Source organism: Biomphalaria glabrata, chromosome 4 (assembly GCF_947242115.1).
Source record: "Biomphalaria glabrata chromosome 4, xgBioGlab47.1, whole genome shotgun sequence".
NCBI lineage: Eukaryota > Metazoa > Mollusca > Gastropoda > Planorbidae > Biomphalaria > Biomphalaria glabrata.
The window spans coordinates 43,120,392-43,142,059 of NC_074714.1; the positions used below are offsets into that span (position 1 = coordinate 43,120,392).

The 21,668-nt window shown below is 35.6% G+C and overlaps 1 protein-coding gene across 1 annotated transcript; it reads left to right on the top strand.

Annotated features, from left to right (window-relative positions):
• Positions 1–8,467: 8,467 nt before the first annotated feature.
• LOC129926071 (uncharacterized) lies at positions 8,468–21,462 on the top strand. Its single transcript, XM_056028014.1, has 5 exons — positions 8,468–8,911; positions 13,487–13,605; positions 15,599–15,796; positions 19,966–20,057; positions 20,702–21,462. The coding sequence occupies exons 1-5, from the start codon at positions 8,848–8,850 to the stop codon at positions 20,982–20,984; spliced, it is 756 nt and encodes a 251-aa protein (XP_055883989.1). The 5' UTR covers positions 8,468–8,847; the 3' UTR covers positions 20,985–21,462.
• Positions 21,463–21,668: the final 206 nt, after the last annotated feature.

Sequence of the window (21,668 nt, forward strand, 5' to 3'; positions counted from 1 at the left end):
TCACGTCTGCATAGCTGATATATTTATAGGTACCTGAGAGCTATTCTCTCTCTCTCTGTCTCTCTCTGTCTCTCTCTCTCTCTCTTACTCTCCCGGACTCATCTGTTGCTCTATGCTTCTAGTTCTTCTCCCGCTCTTCTGTGTTTCCTTTTTTTCTGTCTTTCTGTATCACTCTCTTTCTATCAGTTTCTCTCTCTCTCTCTCTCTCTTGCCTCTTTAAGTCTTTCTGTCTCTCTCAGTCCCTCTCTCTCTGTGTCACTTTCTCAGTATCTCTTTTGTCTCTTTCTGTCTCTTTCTGCAGGGTCGGATTTAAGGAAGGATATATGAGGTACTGCTTCACCTTTGTGGGACCTCCACAAAATATGAAACAAAATATCCAAATTTCGACGGATCAGAATCGTTTACATGTTGTTGTTTTTTTTTCAAACATTTTTTTTTTCCCATTTTGCTAACTGTACTTTAAATCTTAGTTGGCAAAACATTAAGAAGTTGTCCACTTGTAACGTCCTTGTAAAATATTAGTGCAGGTCTGGATTTACGGCAGCTCTCATTCCAGGGCCTTAGACTCCAAAAACGTTACTTTAAAATATACATTTTAATACTTAAATATGTATATTAAATTTATTTTCAAAGAAGGAAAATTACTTTCAATTTATATGTACTCTGTTTCTTTTTTTCTAAACTGTGGCATGCTCGTAGAGATTAGTATAAACATTGAAAAGTGGATTTGTATTAAAAGTTTTTAAAAGTTGTAGGGGTCTCCACAAAAATTCTGCCCCGCGACCTCCAAATACTTAAATCAGACCCTGACTGTCTTTCTGTCTTTCTATCTGTCTTTTTCTATTATCTCTGCTCGCTCTAACTCTCTGTTTCTCTCTATCTCTATCTCTTCCTGTTTTCTTTCTCTATGTCTGTCTCTTTCTATCTTTCTCTTTCTCTCAATCTTCAAATCCATGTTTAGGACTAAATAAAGATCTAAGGATATTGACGTTTTCCAATCAAATCGATAACCCATATAAGCAAACAGATCGTTCAAACAGATTAGCACTTGTTTAGCCAGTTTTAGTTTTCTAATGGACTAGGTCACGTGACATTGAGACTTTTTTTTTTGTCTGAAGAGCTGTCGAAATGAGAAAAAAAAAGGGGGGGGGGGAGTCCTCCTCCATGACAGGTTGTGAGAATGGAGTCTTCTGTGTTCAATGATCGGACTACATTATGTATTCAATGTTTGCACTTATAAGAGATTTGTGTTATTGTTCAAGTTATATAGCGTAGCTGTGCTTTTGAAAACTTTTGTTTAGCCTCGTTTTCGCTCCATTAGCAGTAGTAACAATTTGATCCTTTCATTTCCGTTAACTGTAAGAAAACTACTCAAAATTATTTCCTGTGTGTAGTTTATTTGATTTCTCTTTGGGTGTAACTTACATTTATTATAGTTAATAATTTACTTTAAAAAATACTACACCGAGTCTCCGAAACTGTTAAGAGTGTAGGCCATTTAAATTCTCAGGGCTAGTGTACTTAGCTAACATGAACATCAACAGCCCATTATTTATGTCCTGATTTCTATTGTCAATGTGTAAAGAAAAGGGAAGTAATATAACAAGAATGCATTCATTTTGATTTCGTGATCAAATAAAGAAGGCTGGTGAACTTCAATTTTATATATAGTTTTGATAAAATTTGTGTCTACAGTACAAGATTAACTGCACAATTTTAACTCGTGAAAATTTGTGAAAATAGGTGGGTTTTTTTTTTCTTCATGGGTGCCATGACATCCGCGCTTTTATCAGCAGCAGACGCTATGAATGGCTTGGTCATGTTCACAGAATGCAAAGAGGTCAGTTTCCACATGACATTCTGTATGATGATTTAACAGAATGCAGGAGAGCCACTGGTCGCCTACTTTTAAGGAATACAGAAGTATCCCAACGCGAAATGAAGCTTCTTAAAATTGACACTAAAAGTCGGGAAAAAGTGGCACTGGATAGATTCACATGGAGAGCGAGTATTAACGAAGGGTCCTGGATTGTAGATGCCATAACACCAGAAGTTGAAAGAAGGATGAAAGTACAACGGCGCTTGGTGATTATAGATGCCCAATCTTTAACTGCAGCGGTGTATTAAGGATTGGCCTCCTTCGTCACGCAAGAAGCTAAAAAGGAAAACGACGCAAATTTGCCACATACATTTTAAAGCATAACAAAAATAGGATGTAATACCTTACCTTACTTTACCTATCCCTTAGTCTGTTGGACCGTTGGGGCACCAGGCAAGACTTGTCGACCGTCTTTCTCCATTTCTCCCTTTTTTTTTGCCTTGTTTAGAATCTCTCTCAATGGCAGGCTTGTCCATTCTTTAATGTTGTCCTCCAATCGCTTTTTCTGTCTGCCTCTTTTTCTTTTCCTGGCACTGTTCCCTGAAGGAAGGTCTTTGCGAGCCCCTTAGATCTTGTAATGCGGCCATAGGTTTTAAGCTTTCGTCTTTTTACAATAGATAGCAGGTCGTCATGGGCTCCGATCGCTGCAGTAACCCTGTCCCTGATTTCTTGGTTGTGATGCGGTCTTTGAATGTGATGCCTAGGATCCTTCTTTAGCATCTCAATTCCATTGCTAGGATCCTCCTCTCTAGCTTTTCATTCAGCGTACACGACTCGCAAGCATACAAAAATGTGGCCATGACCAGGGAGTGCATCAGTCTGATTTGGGTGCCGAGGGCTAAGCCCTTGTCTTTCCATATTATTTTAAGTTTTGAAAGGGCTGCTGTGGACTGTGCCATTCGGGCCAATAGTTCGGGTTATGTTCCCTCATCTGAGACAATAGCTCCGAGGTATTTGAAGCTTGAAATACCTCGGAGCTTCAAAGGATGTAATAACTATGATAGAAACTATTAACTGTGAAATCATGAACTTCATCAAAGAAAAGAAATCAACTTATTTATAGTTCAAAAAAAAAATATACTTAATTTATGCTGAGAAAAGGGTTGCTTGATATCTTTGTGAAAATGTTGGCGATCTAGGAGCTACATTTCATTCATTTTTCTGTCTATGGCATTTGTTGACTGGACTGGTTGCCCGACTGGCTGCTTTTTCATTCCTGAAACTAAACTACGAAATCATCATTTGATTGGTTGTTGATCTAGCTGAGTTTTAAATCTATAAACAGTGTTAAATCCCCTGTTATTTCGATCGTCTCCCTTTGTTTTAAATCCGCAGACTTAGTTTACTCACGTCATAAAAGCCTTCTTAAAGTAGACTCATTGTACATATCCATAAATATGGAGAAAAATCTGACCCAGGAAACTACAGACCAGTATCACTTACCAGCATCACATGTAAAATCCTAGAACACATAATATGTAGCAACATCATAAACCACTTAGACAAACATAATGTCCTCACACCATACCAACATGGCTTTAGGAAATATAGATCATGTGAAACACAACTAATAGGACTAATTGATTTTTCAAAAGGTTTAGATAATAGTGAACAAATAGTTGCTATCTTACTAGATTTTTCTAAGGCTTTTGACAAAGTACACCACCATAGTTTGCTAAAAAAAATAAAATATTTCGGCATTAATGGTTCACTGCATCAGTGGATTAAAGATTTTCTGATAGGGAGAGAACAAACTGTAATAATAAATGGCTCTAAATCAACACCGATAACAGTAAACTCAGGTGTACCACAAGGAACAGTATTGGGTCCACTACTATTTTTAATTTACATAAATGATTTACCAAATTGCATTACCTCAGGAACAAAAGTCAGATTATTTGCAGACGATTGCATAGTATATAGAACAATAAAAACAACACAAAACACAGATATTTTACAAAGAGAATTAGATGAATTACAGAAATGGGAATCAAATTGGAGCTTGTCTTTCAACCCAGAAAAATGTCAGTTATTAAGAGTAACAAAAAAACTAAAACAAATTAATTCCTCTTATCTTATTCATGGCAAACCAGTAACACAGACTAAAAACGCAAAATACCTAGGTGTTATAATAAATGAAAAACTGTCATGGAATCCACATATTGATGAAACTACAAAAAAAATCAAACAAAGCATTAGGATTTATTAAAAGAAATTTCTATAAATCAAATAAGAACATAAAACTAAAATGTTATTTAACCTTGGTTAGGCCAATAATAGAATATGCATCCTCCGTTCGGGACCCCTCAACTCAAGAAAACATTAAAAAACTGGAACAGACACAAAATAGAGCAGTGAGATTCATAACAAACGAATATTCACATTTGACTAGAGTAACACCTTTAGTAAAATCACTAAATTTAGAAAGCCTTCAGGACAGAAGGCTCAAAAGTAAAGTAGCAATCATACATAAAACACTGAACCATAATCTTCAAATACAAAAACAAAATTTAATAAAATACTCAGAAAGACACAAAGATAAAGGCACATTCCTCGTCCCATTTGCTAGGACAAATTTGTACAGACACTCCTTCTTCCCTAGTGCTAATAGAGCATGGAATGGGTTGCCTGAGCTAGCCAGGAAAACCAGTGACTTGGCAGAATTTAAGTCATTGGTTAATATGCATGACTAAATGCATGACGCGTAGGACGTAATCATCTTCTTTTTTGAAGTAACGTCTGTATTATATAAGATAAGATAAGATAAGATAAATAGGTAATTGTTAACCCCCACCCCCTCCCGGGCTGGCTCGGACATGTTCACCGGATCGAGGACAACAGCATCCCGAAAGTCATTCTTTACGGGTAACGCGTCTGGCTCAAGAAAAACTGGTCGCCCCCAAACGGGACCTCAAAACAGTGAATATTGATACTGACTATTTTCCTATACCAGGGCCGGTCCTACAGGATGCGGGGCCCTATGCGAAACGGATTGCGCGGGGCCTAATTTGGGTTGTGATAAGTATAATAAGTGAAAATTAAGATTTTGTATTAGAAAATAAATTCGTCTTTACATTTTATTCATACTTTACTAAGTACAAAATCACTGTCAAATTAACTTTACGAGCCATCTACAGTACATAGTAGTTTTCCAACAAAAAGCCGATAAATATTCAGATCTGCCATTTAGATTTACTATCGACTCGCAATATATCGCTTTTGTTTTGTTTTTTTAAGCGGTCGAGATAGATTTAGATCTATATTTGTATGATATTAACTAGTAAAGTAAATTAAGTATTTGAACTTCTTGTTTTGGTTAAAATTCGCCTTATTATCACATTTTTATTAAATGAAAGCTTACAATGCCTTTTTTTTTAATCGCGAGTAGGATTGGCGTTTTCCATATTGAATGACACTTCTGTTTTAAGATTTGCATCAGTTTTCAGAAGATTTTAATAATCTCAGGACATTTTCATGACTTTTTCTTATATTTTATAATTTCAGGAGAATTAAATAAAAGAATTTAATAAGTTATAATGGTTTAATTTAATAATTTACACCCAGAATTCGCATCGAGCGGGGCCTAGGAAAGTGCGGGGCCCACTGCGGGCGCATAGGTTGCAGTGGCCTAAGACCGGACCTGTCCTATACCCACTGGCGGATCCAGAGGGGTGGCGGTAGGGGCGATCGGCCTAGTATAGAATTCACACAATTTGTATACGAATTTATTACTTATGTTTATAATATATATTAATTCTTTATATTTCAACATATTTTTAGATTTTTTCGCCCCCCTTCTAGTATGTTGGCCGAATTGGTGGGGTAGGGAGGGGGCGATGGTATCAATGCCGCTCCCCCTAAACTTTAGAGTAGGGGGGTGGTTCAATCATTTTGTAGAAATAACAGCTTGATAACAGAATCAATTAAATATCTATTTAATTTTAACTTTTTATTGATGTTTTAACTTATTTTTTTATTATGTCATTCCCCAGTTGGCCGATTGGGTGGGGGGGGGGGCGAATACCTCTACTGCCCTTCCCACCTAAAACCTTTGGCGATTGGGTTAGGGTTAGGGTTAGGCTTAGCATGTACTGCCCTCCCCATTTTAGCCCTCTGAGTGAGGATGGTCCTATTTTTATGGAGAAATCATAGTTTGTGAATAAAATTAGTTGAATATCTATATAATATTAGCTACGTATTGATATGTGAACCCATTTGTACATTATTTTGACCACACTCTAAACTCAAATTTTATCATTAGTAAATATAAAATGAAAACGGGTTGCCTTATGTGGGAGGGCCGGTACATGCAATCGCTTTCCGCCCATCGGACAAATCAATACTTTTTCTTTTGTATTATAGTTAAGAAATTACAAATTATATTGTAAAAATCTGTCACTAATATAATTTAGATATGCTATAAATTAAATTCTTACATCGAGTCGCTTCATCCCTATTCTTTAATGCCAGATGCAATCATTAGCGGAAATTATACAATAGAGCGAAGATTTATCGTTTTCACTCTACCGCCCCTCCCCTTTCCAGACTAAAAACATGACGTTTTAAAAACAGAATAGTCAAATTTGGCGAGTTTATGTAATTTAACATGAATTTTTCATAATTTTTTTAAAGAAAGACTTTGCTTTGGAAAATTTAGAATTCATACGATATTTTTCAGTATAAGAGTAACGATTGAGATGAGTTCTGAACCCACATAATCTATTCTTAGTCGAGTTTTTCCCAACCTTTACTCAATCTGCTATTTTTCTAGTTAAATAAATTTATGCTCAAATCCTAACAATGCAATAATAAAAATTCGAGTAGAATCTAATTGCACTTAATTTCTTCTCCCTCTTCCGAAATGTTTTGTTTATATCTTTGAATTCTAGTTCTGTAACAAAACAAAGTTACAAACATGCCTATTGAAAAAAATGTGTCTCTTACAAATGAGCTTTTTTTTAAATATTATTATTCGAATAATTTTTTTTTTTCGGCGGCGATACTCAAAGCCTTAATCTAACTATGTGGGGTATCTTCAAATCGTTTTATCTGCACTGTAGGAAGGGCCTAAAATTCATATTAGAATATTTTTCAAGTAAAACTTTATTCAAAAGGTCCTTTTTAATACGATGAATAATGAGTTGTAGATGTAAGGAGAATGCGTTTCTGCAGTGAAGAATGCAAGAAAACTCTTTTAGCGTCGGGGCTTCGCCCCGAACCCCACGGATGAATAATGAGCTGTACATGCCTGGAAAATGCATTTCTGCGATGAAGAATGCAAGAAAACGCTTTTGTAGTCGAGGCTTCGCCCCGAACCGCACTGGAGAGGCTTACAGCGCTCCCCCAGACCCCCAAGCTATCAAGAGAAAGGCCTCAACATGACTGTTGTTTTTTTTTTGTTTCGCCGAAGGTTTAGAAACACTGCTTTTTTTGGTAATTCTGCAGGAGTTCAAGGGGCAGCCATCTTTGTTATTGTTTAGACTGTTATCTTGTATCTTGGGTTTTCTCTCCGATTTGGGTTTTTGTTTGTTTTTCTTTTTGAAGCTAAATAATATGCTAGATCTAGCTATATCGGTATCATCTACTCCTAATAAGTCTATTAATTAGACTCATAATCTAACTGCTAGAATCTAGATCTAGAACTAGACTAATTAATATGACAAGGTTCTTAAAGTCAATAATAAAGGTCAATTAATTTTTGGTAATAAACTGTGCTGAAATTTATTGTAGGCCTAGTTAAATTTAGTTTCTCTATATCAGAATAATTCAGAATAGATATACATCTAGACAATATTTAACAATTAAAAAGAAGACAGAACAATAAGAAACGAATTGTATTGACACCAAGTCAAAAATTAAAAGAAAAAATAGCATTGCTTTGAAAACAGAGAAGAAATGTTAATTCTTGGTATTTTTTAAGACACTATCTTGGGATTTCTTTGGAACATAAACAATAACAAAATAGTAACAAAGATGGCTGCCCCTTGAATTCCTGCAGAACTACCCTTTTTTTAATTCTCATATATATATATATATATATATATATATATATATATATATATATATATATATATATATATATATATATATATATATATATATATATGCTGTACGCACGTTTATGCATAGGGTTAGGGTTTACTGGGCTTTAGGGTTGGGGTTTGAAAAACAAATCGCCTTCTTCCCCAAATTTCTGAATCCGCTAGTGCCTATACCGCACTACTTGAGAGATAATAACAAAATATCCAAAAAACAAACAACAAAAAAAAAACATGGGGGTCAGCTCTTGAACAAAAGCGTGCCAAACGAAAAATTGCTGGCTCCTCTACCACCAAAGCGAAAGCCATCTTAAACTGCGATATAAGTGGACGGGAGTGTCTCTCCAAAATAGGGCTCCACATATAAAAGGTGTTCTACGAGATGAACTATAGTCGTTCTACCACTGCAGAAAGCCAACAACAGTTATCGTTGAGCTAAATATTCTTAATTAAAGGGAAACCAAAAGCGTTAGTTTTTTTTTTAATCAACATAGTGAAAACATGCATAAAGTCTCAGACGTTGCGTGGTCATTGTGAATGGATCAAGCCGCGTGTTACTTATCCAATCACCTAGACGTTCTTACCAGGCCATGTATCGAACCAGACGTTACAGTGTCGGTCTGTAAATGCATACACATGACACACGCCTGTTCTTAACGTCTGGGTGTTTAAAGAACCATTAACAGTTTAAAAAAAATAAATGGGATAATCGTACGAACAAAAAATAAAAATCCGTTAATCGAATATCGTACAGTATCGATCCACTAAGGGGTTTCACATTACCGATACATAGAGAGGTAGAGAATGAGGAATTGTTAGCTGTGTACTGATGCATGAACATTGTTCGATCTGCAGGATAAGGAAGGAGCATTAGTTGCCTGTATTGTGTCAATAGTGTGAAAACAAACACATATTCGGACACACTGTGACATGGAGAAGACCGAGCAGAGCAGTACCATGAAAGCAAGGAAAGTAAACTACGATGAATTCTCAGGTAAGAATTGTCTTCCCTTCGACCCCCACATTTTGTAACTACTCATAGATTATTGTATGGTAGATAAACAAACGTATTCTTATTATTGTGACACAATCCGTTGTGACAATCGTAGCAATGGCGTAAGAAGAGGTAATGATAAATAATAATAATACAATAAATGCCTTTTCAAAGTATATATAACAGGAGTGGATAGTAATTATTGAATGAACCAAAAGACTAGGACTTAAGACGTTCCTTCTTATTAGACGATAACTACGTCCTAACAAGTGTGAATCTAGTCGAGCATGTTAAATAGAGATATAAACTCTAATAAGTCATTGGTTTTTTCCTGGCTGATTCAGGCAATCCGCTCCATGCTCTAATGCAGGGGTTCTCAGCCTGTGGGTCGCGACCCCCTTGGGTGTCGATTGACGATTTGCCAGGGGTCGCTTAAGACCATCAAAAATGTGGATTGTTATTGTCTATTCTTCTATTGCTGTATGTGTGTGTGTGTGAGGTGGGGTCGCGACAGAGTGGGAGATCGTAAAAAGGGGTCGCCGTGCTTAAAAGGTTGAGAACCACTGCTCTAATGGTACTAAGGAAGACGAGCCACTTGAACTAAATTGTCCTAGTACAGTAATGCCCAACCTAATTCGGTTTGCTGATCCATTTACAATTCCAACAAGCATGTCGCGTGACACATCAGCGAAAAGAAAAACAAAAAAATGGCTTAAAATGATTTGCATCTAGTTCTTACATCTCTTAATGGAATATGTGCAGTTGATCTGAAACAAACGTCTGCACATCCTGCTGTTTAGATGAGCCACAAAGTCAAAGCAGTGAATTTAGATTCCAGTCTGTGATACGATGAGGTAACAAAGATTTCGCCCGGTTCAGCGCTGAAACAAAAAGTTTGTTTACACAAAAACTAAGTTCTTGTCAATAGTGGGACCATCCTTGACGTTTGTTTACACAAAAACTAAGTTCTTGTCAATAGTGGGACCATCCTTGACGTTTGTTTACACACAAACTAAGTTCTTGTCAACAGTGTGACCATCCTTGACGTTTGTTTACACAAAAACTAAGTTCTTGTCAATAGTGGGACCATCCTTGACGTTTGTTTACACAAACAACTAAGTTCTTGTCAATAGTGTGACCATCCTTGACGTTTGTTTTCGACGATTTAGAAAAATCTCTGCAGACAACACGCGGAGCCTGCATCGCTCAAATTTCTGAAGTAAGGATGTCTGGCTTTGTAAGTCATTCAGTTCCAGTTGTAGCTCTCTCGGGAAATTTAACACGTAGGCCGCAAATGGATTTTTCTAAAAGACATTTCATTCTTGAAAATGCGAAAACCCAGACACCTTATACTGACAATATTTACCATCATTCCTCAGACTAGAATATAAGGCATGTATCTCTTTCTACAATTTGGAAGATCGGTACAGGTTGGGTATTGACAAGCTGGTATGGCCATAGAGTTTGAGTTTACGTTATTTTTTGACAGTGGTTAGCAGGTCATCGTGGGGTCCAATGGCTGTAGTAATGCTGTTTCTAATCTCTTCATTCGTGATGCGTTCTTTGTAAGTGACACCAAGGATTAAACTATATCATCATAACTATCAGTTCATTGAATACATCTGAAAATTAATAATGTAATAATAATAACATTAATAAACCTTCGTATCCTGTGGTATCATGCGTGGATGCGTAGTTAAGAGGCTAAGTAGGATGGAACTTGGCTTGGCTACCTTTGAAAGGGGCTCAAGGTTCGACACCCGAATCCAGTAGAGTTGTGTTTGCTGAGCGCCTTAAGTCAGCACGGAAAAAAAACTTTTTTCAGATACCCCCTCCCCCTACTGGTCCACAAGAGATTGGACCATAGCGCTCTGAGCATGCTATAAGCATGAAAGTTTGGACCATAGCGCTCTGAGCATGCTATAAGCATGAAAGTTTGGACCATAGCGCTCTGAGCATGCTATAAGCATGAAAGTTTGGACCATAGCGCTCTGAGCATGCTATAAGCATGAAAGTTTGGACCATAGCGCTCTGAGCATGCTATAAGCATGAAAGTTTGGACCCTATCTACGAGAGATAGGGTTGTAGTTGTTGATAGGGTTGTAGTTGTTGATAGGGTTGTAGTTGTTGATAGGGTTGTAGTTGTTGATAGGGTTGTAGTTCAGAGTTGCTGATATTCTCTCTGAAACTATTAAAACCTGCCTATTTTTACCTGCGCGGACCACTTCGGGAGCGATTTTGAGTTTGTGTTTGCACACAAACTGTCTTTGTAACCTTCATATTTTCAGATTTATGTATTTCAATTGATAGATATTTAAGAGAAACATTTTTGTGAAAATTGATATTTGAACCATTAAAGGGAGACAAACTCAAATATTCAAGTAATTAGGTAATGTAACTAGAGTCTATATTTTTTTAAAGCAGTACGAAATTTCATCAAATAATGATTATTGATAATTTTAAGAGTATATACTACAAAATTGTTGATAGAATATGCCATTAATTTCATCATATAAAACTGGCAAATAGAATGAGTTAGGAAATATTAATAGTAGTCTATTACATTCATTTTAACATATCATTATTCAGTTTTATGAGATTACAACCCCAAAGGTTTATTGTTCCATTTCTTCGATAATTACTCTCCACAAAGGAGAGTTAAGCAATATATATTATGTTACTAAAAATGAACATTTCAACATAGGTTTTCTCAGCCAAATAGAGTTTGCATGCATTCAGAAAAAAAGGTTTGTCACTTACAAATTGTTGAGTCAAAACAGTCATGATCCTTGAACTCAACATACGTAAAAACTCTAATAGCATCAGCGAAGGACAAGATTTTGTCCTTGCTTATGAAATTTAAAAGTAGAAAAATATAACCTAATATAAATACTTAGAAAGACACAATGTCATATTCCATAGGCTAGGACTAATTCGTACAAGTGCTCCTTTCTGACAAAGATTCCCAGTAATTTTAATTTTAAACGTAAGGTTTTGTATAGAAAGAATGGCGATTTTAAAGACGGGTTTCTCTTTTGCAAATATCTTGAAACGACTACAACATCACGTGATGTATAAGAGAAGGTTGGTTCATTTAGGTAAAGTATAAAATCTCTTGGAAAAATATTTGTTGCGTCTGCACAGATGGTGCTTCAGCTTGCTAGTTAGTTTCGAGTTCAACATTTACTACCAAATGAGTCACCAAAAAGTCATCGAAACTAACAGTAGGATTCATTGACGAATATTAATGACTCTACCACAAGAAGTAGAAGTATAAAACGTATTCGATTAGCCTTAAAAAAGATTTATAATAGAAAATGTTTGTATAAAAATTTTGCACCTGCTTGCTAAAAAAAAATCATCCTAATTTCCCAATCTACCTAAGATAGCCCTACCTCTTGAATTTGCCAGAAGTCTATGCACAGTAAAATTTGAAGATGTTCCGGAGACATCACAGAAATGAGTTTATGAAATGATCAATAGTGATTCAGCTCTTCAGTGTCAGTTACACACAACTGGATAAAGCAATTACAGTCTCATAACGATTTGTCTTTGCCTTGTACTTTCATTTCAAATAATATATTTTGAGAAACAAGCGAAACAGGGTTTTCAGCCTATTAGTTCTCAAGACTTAATGCAAAAGATGATATTCCTTTTATTCTAGCTAAGACTGAACCAAAAATTCTTTATCTATGGAAACCGAAACATAAACCTTCTGATTGACGTTGGCTTGTTTGCACAGGTTGTCGTGACACTATTGAGCAATTTAGTTTGGCACTATCCTGACTACTTCCTGTGCTCCGAAATGCTTTTCAATTTGTCACATTCAGCATGAAAAAGGTTAATAAGAAATTGAAAAGTAAACAAATGCTTACGAACAAAAATAATCTCAGGGCTGGTCGCCGCATAGTGGTGAATAGTAAAAAGGGTTCGCCGAGCTAAAATAGTTGAGAACCGCTGATCTAAGGGCAATGCTACAGTGTATAAGAAGCAAAGCAAACAGTTTTATTTGAAAAGGGTGAAAAAGGAATGGCCATTTTAACAATAGAAATGTTTTGAAGCTAAATATCTATCGAACTTGTGTGTCTGAATTAGAACCAGATTTCAATACTGTACAAAGAAATCATGGTCCCAAGTCAAAAGTAGTTTCCTATTTCAAACCTTGAGATTTATGGGGCAGATGATGTTAAGATCATCTGTTTCTTTGGCCAACGATTAAAATGCAGGGTGTTATGTGACCAGCACAACAATCAACCGCCTTTACTTTCCCCAACTAAAGTCTGGTACCCATTAGAGTGGGGTGCACTCAGGGACGCCCTAAAAATCCCAAAATTTAAAATCCCAGTCTACTTGTTTCTTCAGTCGCGCCCACCGAAGTATAATTGTATTGAATAACAATTAGTCAACTTGTTGTGTAGACATTTGAAAAAAACAACATTTTTAGAGGTCTAACTGGAGAGGTGAGAGAAATATAATGAACTACAGCGTTCTCTGTCTAGAGTGATCAGTTTTATGGGAATATTACATGAAGGAGAAAAGCAAGGGACACTAAACTTTGTATTTTTCACCCTACAGGTACATTCACAATAGAGACTAGGTTAGAAGCTCTTAGACGTCAGGTTTTAACACACGCTCAACTGGTCAACGTGCTGAACAGATCCCAGGAAGCCAAGCTCAGATTTACATCCAAGAAAGTAAGTCCTGTACATCTTGTACATCTCATTGGTTCCAACATATCCGTTTGATTGGATGTCATACACCACGACCCTCGTTGTTTGTAATGTGTAGCTCCTTTTAACTTCTTCTATCCATTGACCTTCGCTTACACCTATTCCTTAGTCTGTTGAACCGTTGGCACCACAGAAGATCTGTCAACCGTCTTTCTCCATTCCTGTCTGTCCTTCTATGCATACATTACTTGACTGTGTAGATTATATATTGACTATCTTCCTTTCTAGTATTTCAGGGCTATAAGGAAGTCTTTCAATTTTTTATAACGTCCCATTTCTAGTATTTATCCTACCTGTCATGGTAAGTTGACTACAAACTTTGAGTATGTCTACAATAAACCTTGATTATATCTTTTATATTATATCATCACATTTTATAGGGACGATATCGTAGTATGGAAACACAACTAAATAAAGGGTTAGATTTGACAAAACAGTCTGCGGAATTTGGATTAGGATTTTTAGGTATAGGCTTAAGGAAGTTTGTGAATAGTATTAGAAATTTAGCATATTAGATCTGTCATATTATTTTTTTTTCTCGCTGAAAAAGAACTACTTATATATGACTGGAGGACCATCATTTTGGGTTTCTTTTTCACCCCCTTTACCATAGTTCTTTGTTTTTGATACTGACAATTACAAAAAAAAAGATGTTTTAGTTTACTGACTTGAGACCTGGGTACAAATATCTTTGACCAATGTTTATGTTTGAGTGTGAGTGTGTATGTAAATGTGTTTCTTGTGAGAGTTTGTGTGTGTGTGCGTTAGTGTGTGTCTAGTGAGAGAGTGTGTATGATATTGTGTGTGTGTTAGTGTGTGTGTGTGTGTGTAAGAGAGAGAAAGAGAAAGTCAATGGCCCGTAGAATTAGTATATTAAACTTACTGTGTTAATGTTTTTTTTACATAAGTTGAAAGACACTATGTCTTTAATATAGCACTATGTCTCTAATGAGTTCTTTTGTGATAACTGGTTTAAAAAAAATAATATTGCAAGACACACATATTTTAGAATTCTAATAGGATTTTGCGTCCATATTGTTATGGAGTTTGTGTGTTTTTATGGTGATGGTGGGAAGAGGAAAGTGATAAGTTGTGAATGATGCAACATAGGTGCCAGTGTCGTCACTTGGTATTAATTAGGACAGGAGATCCCAGAAAGTTATTGTTGCGAGTTGGATTTTGTTAAAAAATATTATTACCAAACTCTAGTGCATTTGTTTGTATCTCAAATCAACTTGATTTTGATAACAAAAGTCGGATTTAGTATTGTTCACTAGGAAGTTATTCAAGTGATTTCAAGTTTATTAGTTAAGATACAATATAAACAGTGATTTAGTTATCTACCGCCAACAGAACATATGTGCCATTTTTCTGAGAACTCAACATCAATATAAACATGTAAAGTTCCACTTCCAGATATTGAAATCAAAAGGACAGAAAATGTAAAGGTCTTCTGTTTCTTTGGCTACGGTTAACGATGACCAATGGCCAACCACCTTTTATTTTCGCCAACTTATGTCATGTACTCATTATCTAGATGAAGTATGTTTTTGTAAAGCTTATATCAGCTCTGTCTTTCTGACTGTGTGTCTAATAAACAAATTTTGCACACGTTATTTCTCCTACTTCCCGCTATCGGATCAAGTTGAAATTTTGCACAACTAGTTACTAGTCAAAAACAGCACAAGAGTCTATCAAAACGTTTAATAAACTGTTATTTAAATATGCCAATTATTTATCTATTTTTACATCGAAAAAAACAAATAATTCTTACAGTATATTTGAGAGATATGGATGTAAATGTGGGAGATATTTTTTATTTATTTTGCTTGTTAATGTAATTGTTGTGTGCTATTTTAAAATAACATCCACATGTATTGGTGATATTTGATTATAATTTGATACTAACCATGCACAATAAATAAGAGTTATTTAAAATTTCTTTCTTGTCAACCAGAACCAACAGGCCATTGATATTGTGTGTCGCCGACTTGACAAGGAGGGTCAGTTGTACAAGCAAACTTTAAAAGAAAGATTAGCGTACTTGGAAATACTCAGAGACTTTGCACAGAGAGAGACACACAGCGATGACATGACCTATGCTGATCTATATGACCTTGGCCTTTCACGAAAAGAGTTAAAAGAAATGATAGAGGTGAGAAAACTCACTTCGTCTGTCTGACTGTCTGTCTGTCTGTGTGGAATCTTTTACACATTATTTAGCCAACTTTCCATTTTGGGATGAAGTTGAAACTTTACCCAGTATTTTATTGCCGATGACAACACATAAATCAATCAAAAAACTTTCCAATCAATAAATTAACCAATCGTAATTGATAAAATTTGTTTTATATAGAAAATGTAATACGCTTATGATTGCAAAATAAAATAAATTTAAACTAACAATATTTATACAATCTTTTATTTTAATAAGTTCTTTAATAGCTCAGTGGTTAGCATGTTGGCCTTCCATCATTGAGGCTCGAGACCTGGAGTTCAGAGTTTAGAGCTTATACCAACTCACTTTGTCTCTCTTTCTAATAAAATGTTTGTACACGTTATTTCTCCCACACCAAGCCTCGGATCAAGCTCAAATTTTGCGAAATTATTTATTTTACCTGACGATACAAGAATCATTTTAAAAATTAGTTAATTATTGATAATTATTTTTTTATCTGGAGCAAGGGAAAGAAATTTCACTTGACTAATGTGGTGGTATAAGTTAAATTAGGCCTTATAATAGGTGTCCCTTTCAAAGTTTGGAGCTAACAATAATTAACTATAAAAACCTTCTAATTTCAAAAGCAATTCGATGGCCGAGTAGTTCGTGTATAGGCTTGAGGAGGCTAAGGACGCCTTTTCCCTTGAGTTCGAATTCAGGTCGTTCACCTTTTTTTTTAGCGGCCCCCGCAAAAAGGAAAAGACGCCATTAGTTTTGTGTGATCTGTCTGTCCGTACGTACGTCCGTCACGTTTAGATCTTGTAAACTAGAAAAGATATTGAAAATCCGACATCTTAGTATTTTAGTCCATTCAAAGTTCTGATACAACGGCTACTTTTTTCTTTTCTGAAAGCGAAATATCTAATTTTTAAAATCAATTATGCAAGCAGTTTTTTCATAAAAATACACCATATTAACAACTATTCATTATTAATAGTAACACACACTGGAGGCTTTAGTAAGGCAGGTTACCATTTACCATATTTTTAGCACATTTATGCAAACGGTTTTAGTTGTTTTTTTTTTTTGTCAAAAATTACTTTATTTTACAATTGTATAAGTTAAGTTCTCTCATACGATCTATTAAATTTACAAAAAAATGACAACTTTTTTTAAAGAGAAAAAAATCTATTCAGTATACATGTCAGTGTAACATAATTTAAATAAACAATTAATAAGTAGTTTTTCATATTACCGCGTGGGGTCCTCCAATGTATGAAACACTGAACAAAAGGAATTTTTTTTTATTTTTTTTACGAAAATTTTTTTTTCTTGGTGCTTTGAATAAGAGATTGACTCTTTACAAAACAATTAGATAATCATTACAAGACATCAGTTGGGGCACCACATAAGATCTGTCACCTTCATTCTCCAATCTTCTCTGTCATTTGCCTTTGATAGAATTTCATTTTGAGAATCTTTCTGAAAATATTGAAACCTTCCTTTTTACCTGCCTTGGTGGACCACTTCGGGGGCCGATTTTGAGTTTATAATTGCACACAAATTGTCTTTGTAACCTTGTTATAAATGCATTTAAAAAGGATCACCCAGATACCCCCTTCCTTCTACCCCATCCCTTTCCAACCGGACCAGACAAGTGATAGGATCGTAGGGGCATTGAGAAAGTTAAAAGCATGAAATTGCGCTAAACTAAGAAAAAATTTTTAAATTTTTAAAAATATTTTTAATTTGACTGATTTATTATTGTTAGACTAGATTAATCTAGATCTATTACGAATATAAACATATGGCTTATCGAAACGAATCGATACAACTACTCTGAATAAAAAAAAATTTTTGTTACTGTTTTGTTTTTAATTGCTTTAGAAAAGTGAGCACGAAAATCTCCAAAAGACGCCCTCCACTCTCCGCGACCCCGCGCCCTTCCCCACAGTTCCGTAAAGGTGATTGGACGATAGTTTACTGAACCATGGTATAAGCATGAAAGTTGCGCTAAAAAATAGTTCTAATAGTCTAGTTTAATTTATTAAAAATTAATACCTGGATGACCGATCCTAGCTCGGTTAAATAATTTCCTAAGTCATTTTGGGAATATTTTTGTAATTACGAAAATGAACTATCATATAAATACTACTAATCTGAAGAGTTGCTTTAGTGTTCTGTTAGTTCTAAATGTAATTATACATGGCGATTAAATATAAAGTCTCTTAAGTCCTTCTATAGTCTAGACAAACCACAGCTCACATCCGTCTTATAGTTTTACCATCCATTTTTTGTGTAAAACTATTGTAGGTCTACTATTACTGGCTTAGAAGAAAGTCTTTGCAGTGTAACTTCTTAGATGGTTGCGTTCAGACATTTAATTATGGAATTAGTATACATTCATTATGTCTTTAGTACGAAACATCAAGTGACGCAAATCTCTACGTTATAGGGTAAAACAGGCACTTTGTGACAAAGTAAAATGGCGCATTTTTTCTTAATAGACTTAAATCATTGCATTAGTTTTCTAAAGAAACGTTTCCATGGGACACCTCTGTTACGCCGAAAAATATGTTCGTCCCCCATACGGGATACGTGCCCTGCCCAGCCTGACTGTTGGACTATAAGAAGTTCATACCATCCAACCATCCCAGTGGTGCTACAGCCCGTGGAGGGATATGGCCTGCTTATACACATCCCTCCATTCAGATCTCAACTGGGCCTTCCATCTCCAAGCCTTAACCCCAAGCTTTTTACCGAGGTGTATAGTTAAATAAAAAGAGGCTGCAGAGAACGCAAACTCGTTGGCCGCTGGCTAGATATCATGTTCAGTGTGAGCAAGTAAGGCGTAGAGAAGCTGTGTTATGACCATTTCCTTTGTTTTGGTACGGGACAGTAGACACAAAGCACGAACTTATGGTAATAATTCAACAGCAAAAAAAAAAATAATAATAAGGCTTGTCTTCGATTCCTAAGATTAATGAGGATTGCAGTATTTCCCGTGGCTACGCAGCCCCTGCTGTGACCTACAAATTTTGCCACATCCAGGGCAAGCATAACCATTGTCAAACAGTGGTCGATTAAGATTTTCTTTTCGCGTCTGCCTCTGTTCTCGGCAGCAGATTTTCTTTGGTCTCAAATGTGTATCCGGGGCTTTGAATAGAGGTAATTCTTTAAGTCCGTCAGTTACGCTGGACAGAGCGGTATCCTGTATGGAAGACGAATCTCAGACGAACGCATGCCAAAGGCAGTCTTTTTTTGGTGAGCTAAAAAAGTATACGACGTAATACCGAAACGCTTAAAAGACCAGCTTAGGCGCCAACTTGCTTTAGCTGAAATAGAACAGCTGAAGGTCACCAGCAAAATAAACAACAAAGTACAAGGTATCTACACCGCTCTAGGCAATTCAAGTGTTATCAATTTATAAAGCCTTCAAAACACAATAACTTATCATACATTGGCACATTTAATTTCATTACTTCTCTTTCATAGTTCTATAATAAATCAATTTACAGTAAGATGGTGTGCAAATGTTTAATTAGGTCTATTGATCCTTTAGAACTCGTTCTTGTTTGCTAAGAAATATTTTAGTGTACTGCGGTAAGCCTAGTGACGTAGGCAGCGTTTTTCCCGTTCACGTCAAGGAAAATTTTCCTTCATAAAACATTCTAGCCAAAATTAATTTTTCGATAATGAGGCATTTTCAAACCGATATAACGGTCGACCTCGAGTTTTCCCGATGTGGCCAATGAGTTGAGAATTTTTTTCTCACTATTATGCACATACCGTGAACTTTTAAAGAAAATCGTTAGAGCCGTTTTCGAAATAAAATTTATAAATATATATACATACATACATACATACAAGAATTGCTCGCTTAAGAGTATAGGATTACATGATTCATTCTAAATATATCATAGCATGTCACTGAATAAAAGTTTTGTTTTAGAAAAATATTTCCTATATTTGTTTTGTTTGTTAATGGTTCTGTTTATAGCGCTTCTGTGAAAACCAAGAAACATAATCGTATAATATTTTGGACACATTTAAAAATTATGGTTATCTCCCTTGTATCAAACGAAAAATAATTACTGTTGTTTCGCCTTATATTGTGTAATTTAATCATATAACAGATAACATATAACCTATTTTATTAACAGGAAAAAGTAAAAGAATCAACGCCGTCTGCTAAGAGGCAGAAACTATGTCAACATATTTTAAACACTAGAAGATTAGTGAAAGTATTTGACAGGTGAGTCTCGGAGATCGCTTCAAATAAATATCGGAACTTCGTCTCATAGATCCTGTTGATGTAAAGCTTATCTCCTTCTGTGGCAGACTGTCAACTATGGTCTCATGTTGTCTGTACAAAAACCAAAAGCCTTCTTCTTTCCCAAAGTATGTCAGGTACCAATAGAGTTAGGTGGACTCAAAGGCATCCTAATTATCCCAAAATTCGAAATCCCAGTCTTCACCTGGATTCGAAGTCTAGACCCCTCGGTTTTATGAATATAATAAACGTTTTATTTTTAAACATAAATATATCATAAAGTAAGAAGTATACAGTTCTTTTATATTTGAACAAATTTGTTCACCTCTTTGCAACGTCTTAAATATTGACAGGTTTCACACTTTGTACGCAGTATTTTAGATCTGCATTCTTTTATTTCTAATTAAAATATGTTCATTTCATAATTCATCTGAGATTGACACGCCCCCCACACACACACACATCTAGTACATGCCACACAGCTACAAAGTAACCAGAGACTTTTAGCTAGCGTTCCTCATCTAACGTATACAATGTTAACCCACTATTCATCATACAATTAGCTGTGGCAATAACTTTGACCATTACAACACATTTTGAACTGCTATGTCCACTTCTGTGTGCAGGACCAAGTCTACGTCAGCTCTGCTCAAGATGAAAGACAGCATCGTCAGTCGTCCAGTCACCGAACAGCAAGTGGTCACTCAGAAACCCACAGTCTACTCTCCAAGGGTCAGGGCAGCCAGACTGGTCCTCCCTCCAATCTCAGTCAGCTGGTCAGAGGAGAAAACAAAAAGTAGGGTAAGGAGGAAGGGTCAACACGAGTTGAGAAGTTCGCCTTTTTTCTTGACCAACGAGCCTGCAGCAGACTGTCCGAATTCTGCCAGCAAACTACCAGAGTTACATTAAAGAAATCAAAATATGCCAACGGCCCTGAAACTAAAGGTTATCCGTGAGAGGCGATGCCTTGAACATTATTGACAGTGTCAATGACATTTTTTTTAATACAATGTTAGCGATTACAAAACACCAACCACAGGACAAATATCTTGGGCTGAAGTACACAATAGTTTAAACAAACAAGCTTGCAAGATTGAGAATAGAAACTGTTATTATAAATATCACTGCCTCTAGTCAGTATTAGACATTCGATTGTCACTTATTGTTGATGGTTTATTTGTTGGACTGTTTGATTTTTTTTCCACTCAGTGTTTATTATATTGTGTACATAATCTCCTTATAATCATTATAGGTATTGATCTTAAACTACTCTCTCTTTTTTTCTATAATCATTTTATTCTAGTAAATGTTTGTTATAAATAAACCTGCTTAGAAGTTTATATGTACAAAGTGTAGTTACAGAATTAAAAGACTTTTACTTAAGTAACATTTCTTTGTGCTGTCAACTTTTCAACGTTGTCTTCACGTGGTGTGAATGCTATTATTAATCTCGAGTAGAAGACAAAGAAACTCTCTATCAGTCTAGCCAACTTACTAAACAATGTCTTCAAGAGAGAAACATTGAGATTATCTCTCAAATCAAAGTCTTTAGCAGTCGCTTTGTTGAGGGCTAACAGTGAAATGGTCAGTGTT

What these genes read in the sequence shown, in the direction of transcription:
- LOC129926071 (XM_056028014.1), top strand. Translation starts at nt 8,848, where the DNA reads ATGGAGAAGACCGAGCAGAGCAGTACCATGAAAGCAAGGAAAGTAAAC. An exon ending in AAACTACGATGAATTCTCAG is followed by an intron (nt 8,912 to 13,486) that starts GTAAGAATTGTC and finishes TTCACCCTACAG; the next exon opens with GTACATTCACAATAGAGACT. An exon ending in AGTTAAAAGAAATGATAGAG is followed by an intron (nt 15,797 to 19,965) that starts GTGAGAAAACTC and finishes TTTTATTAACAG; the next exon opens with GAAAAAGTAAAAGAATCAAC.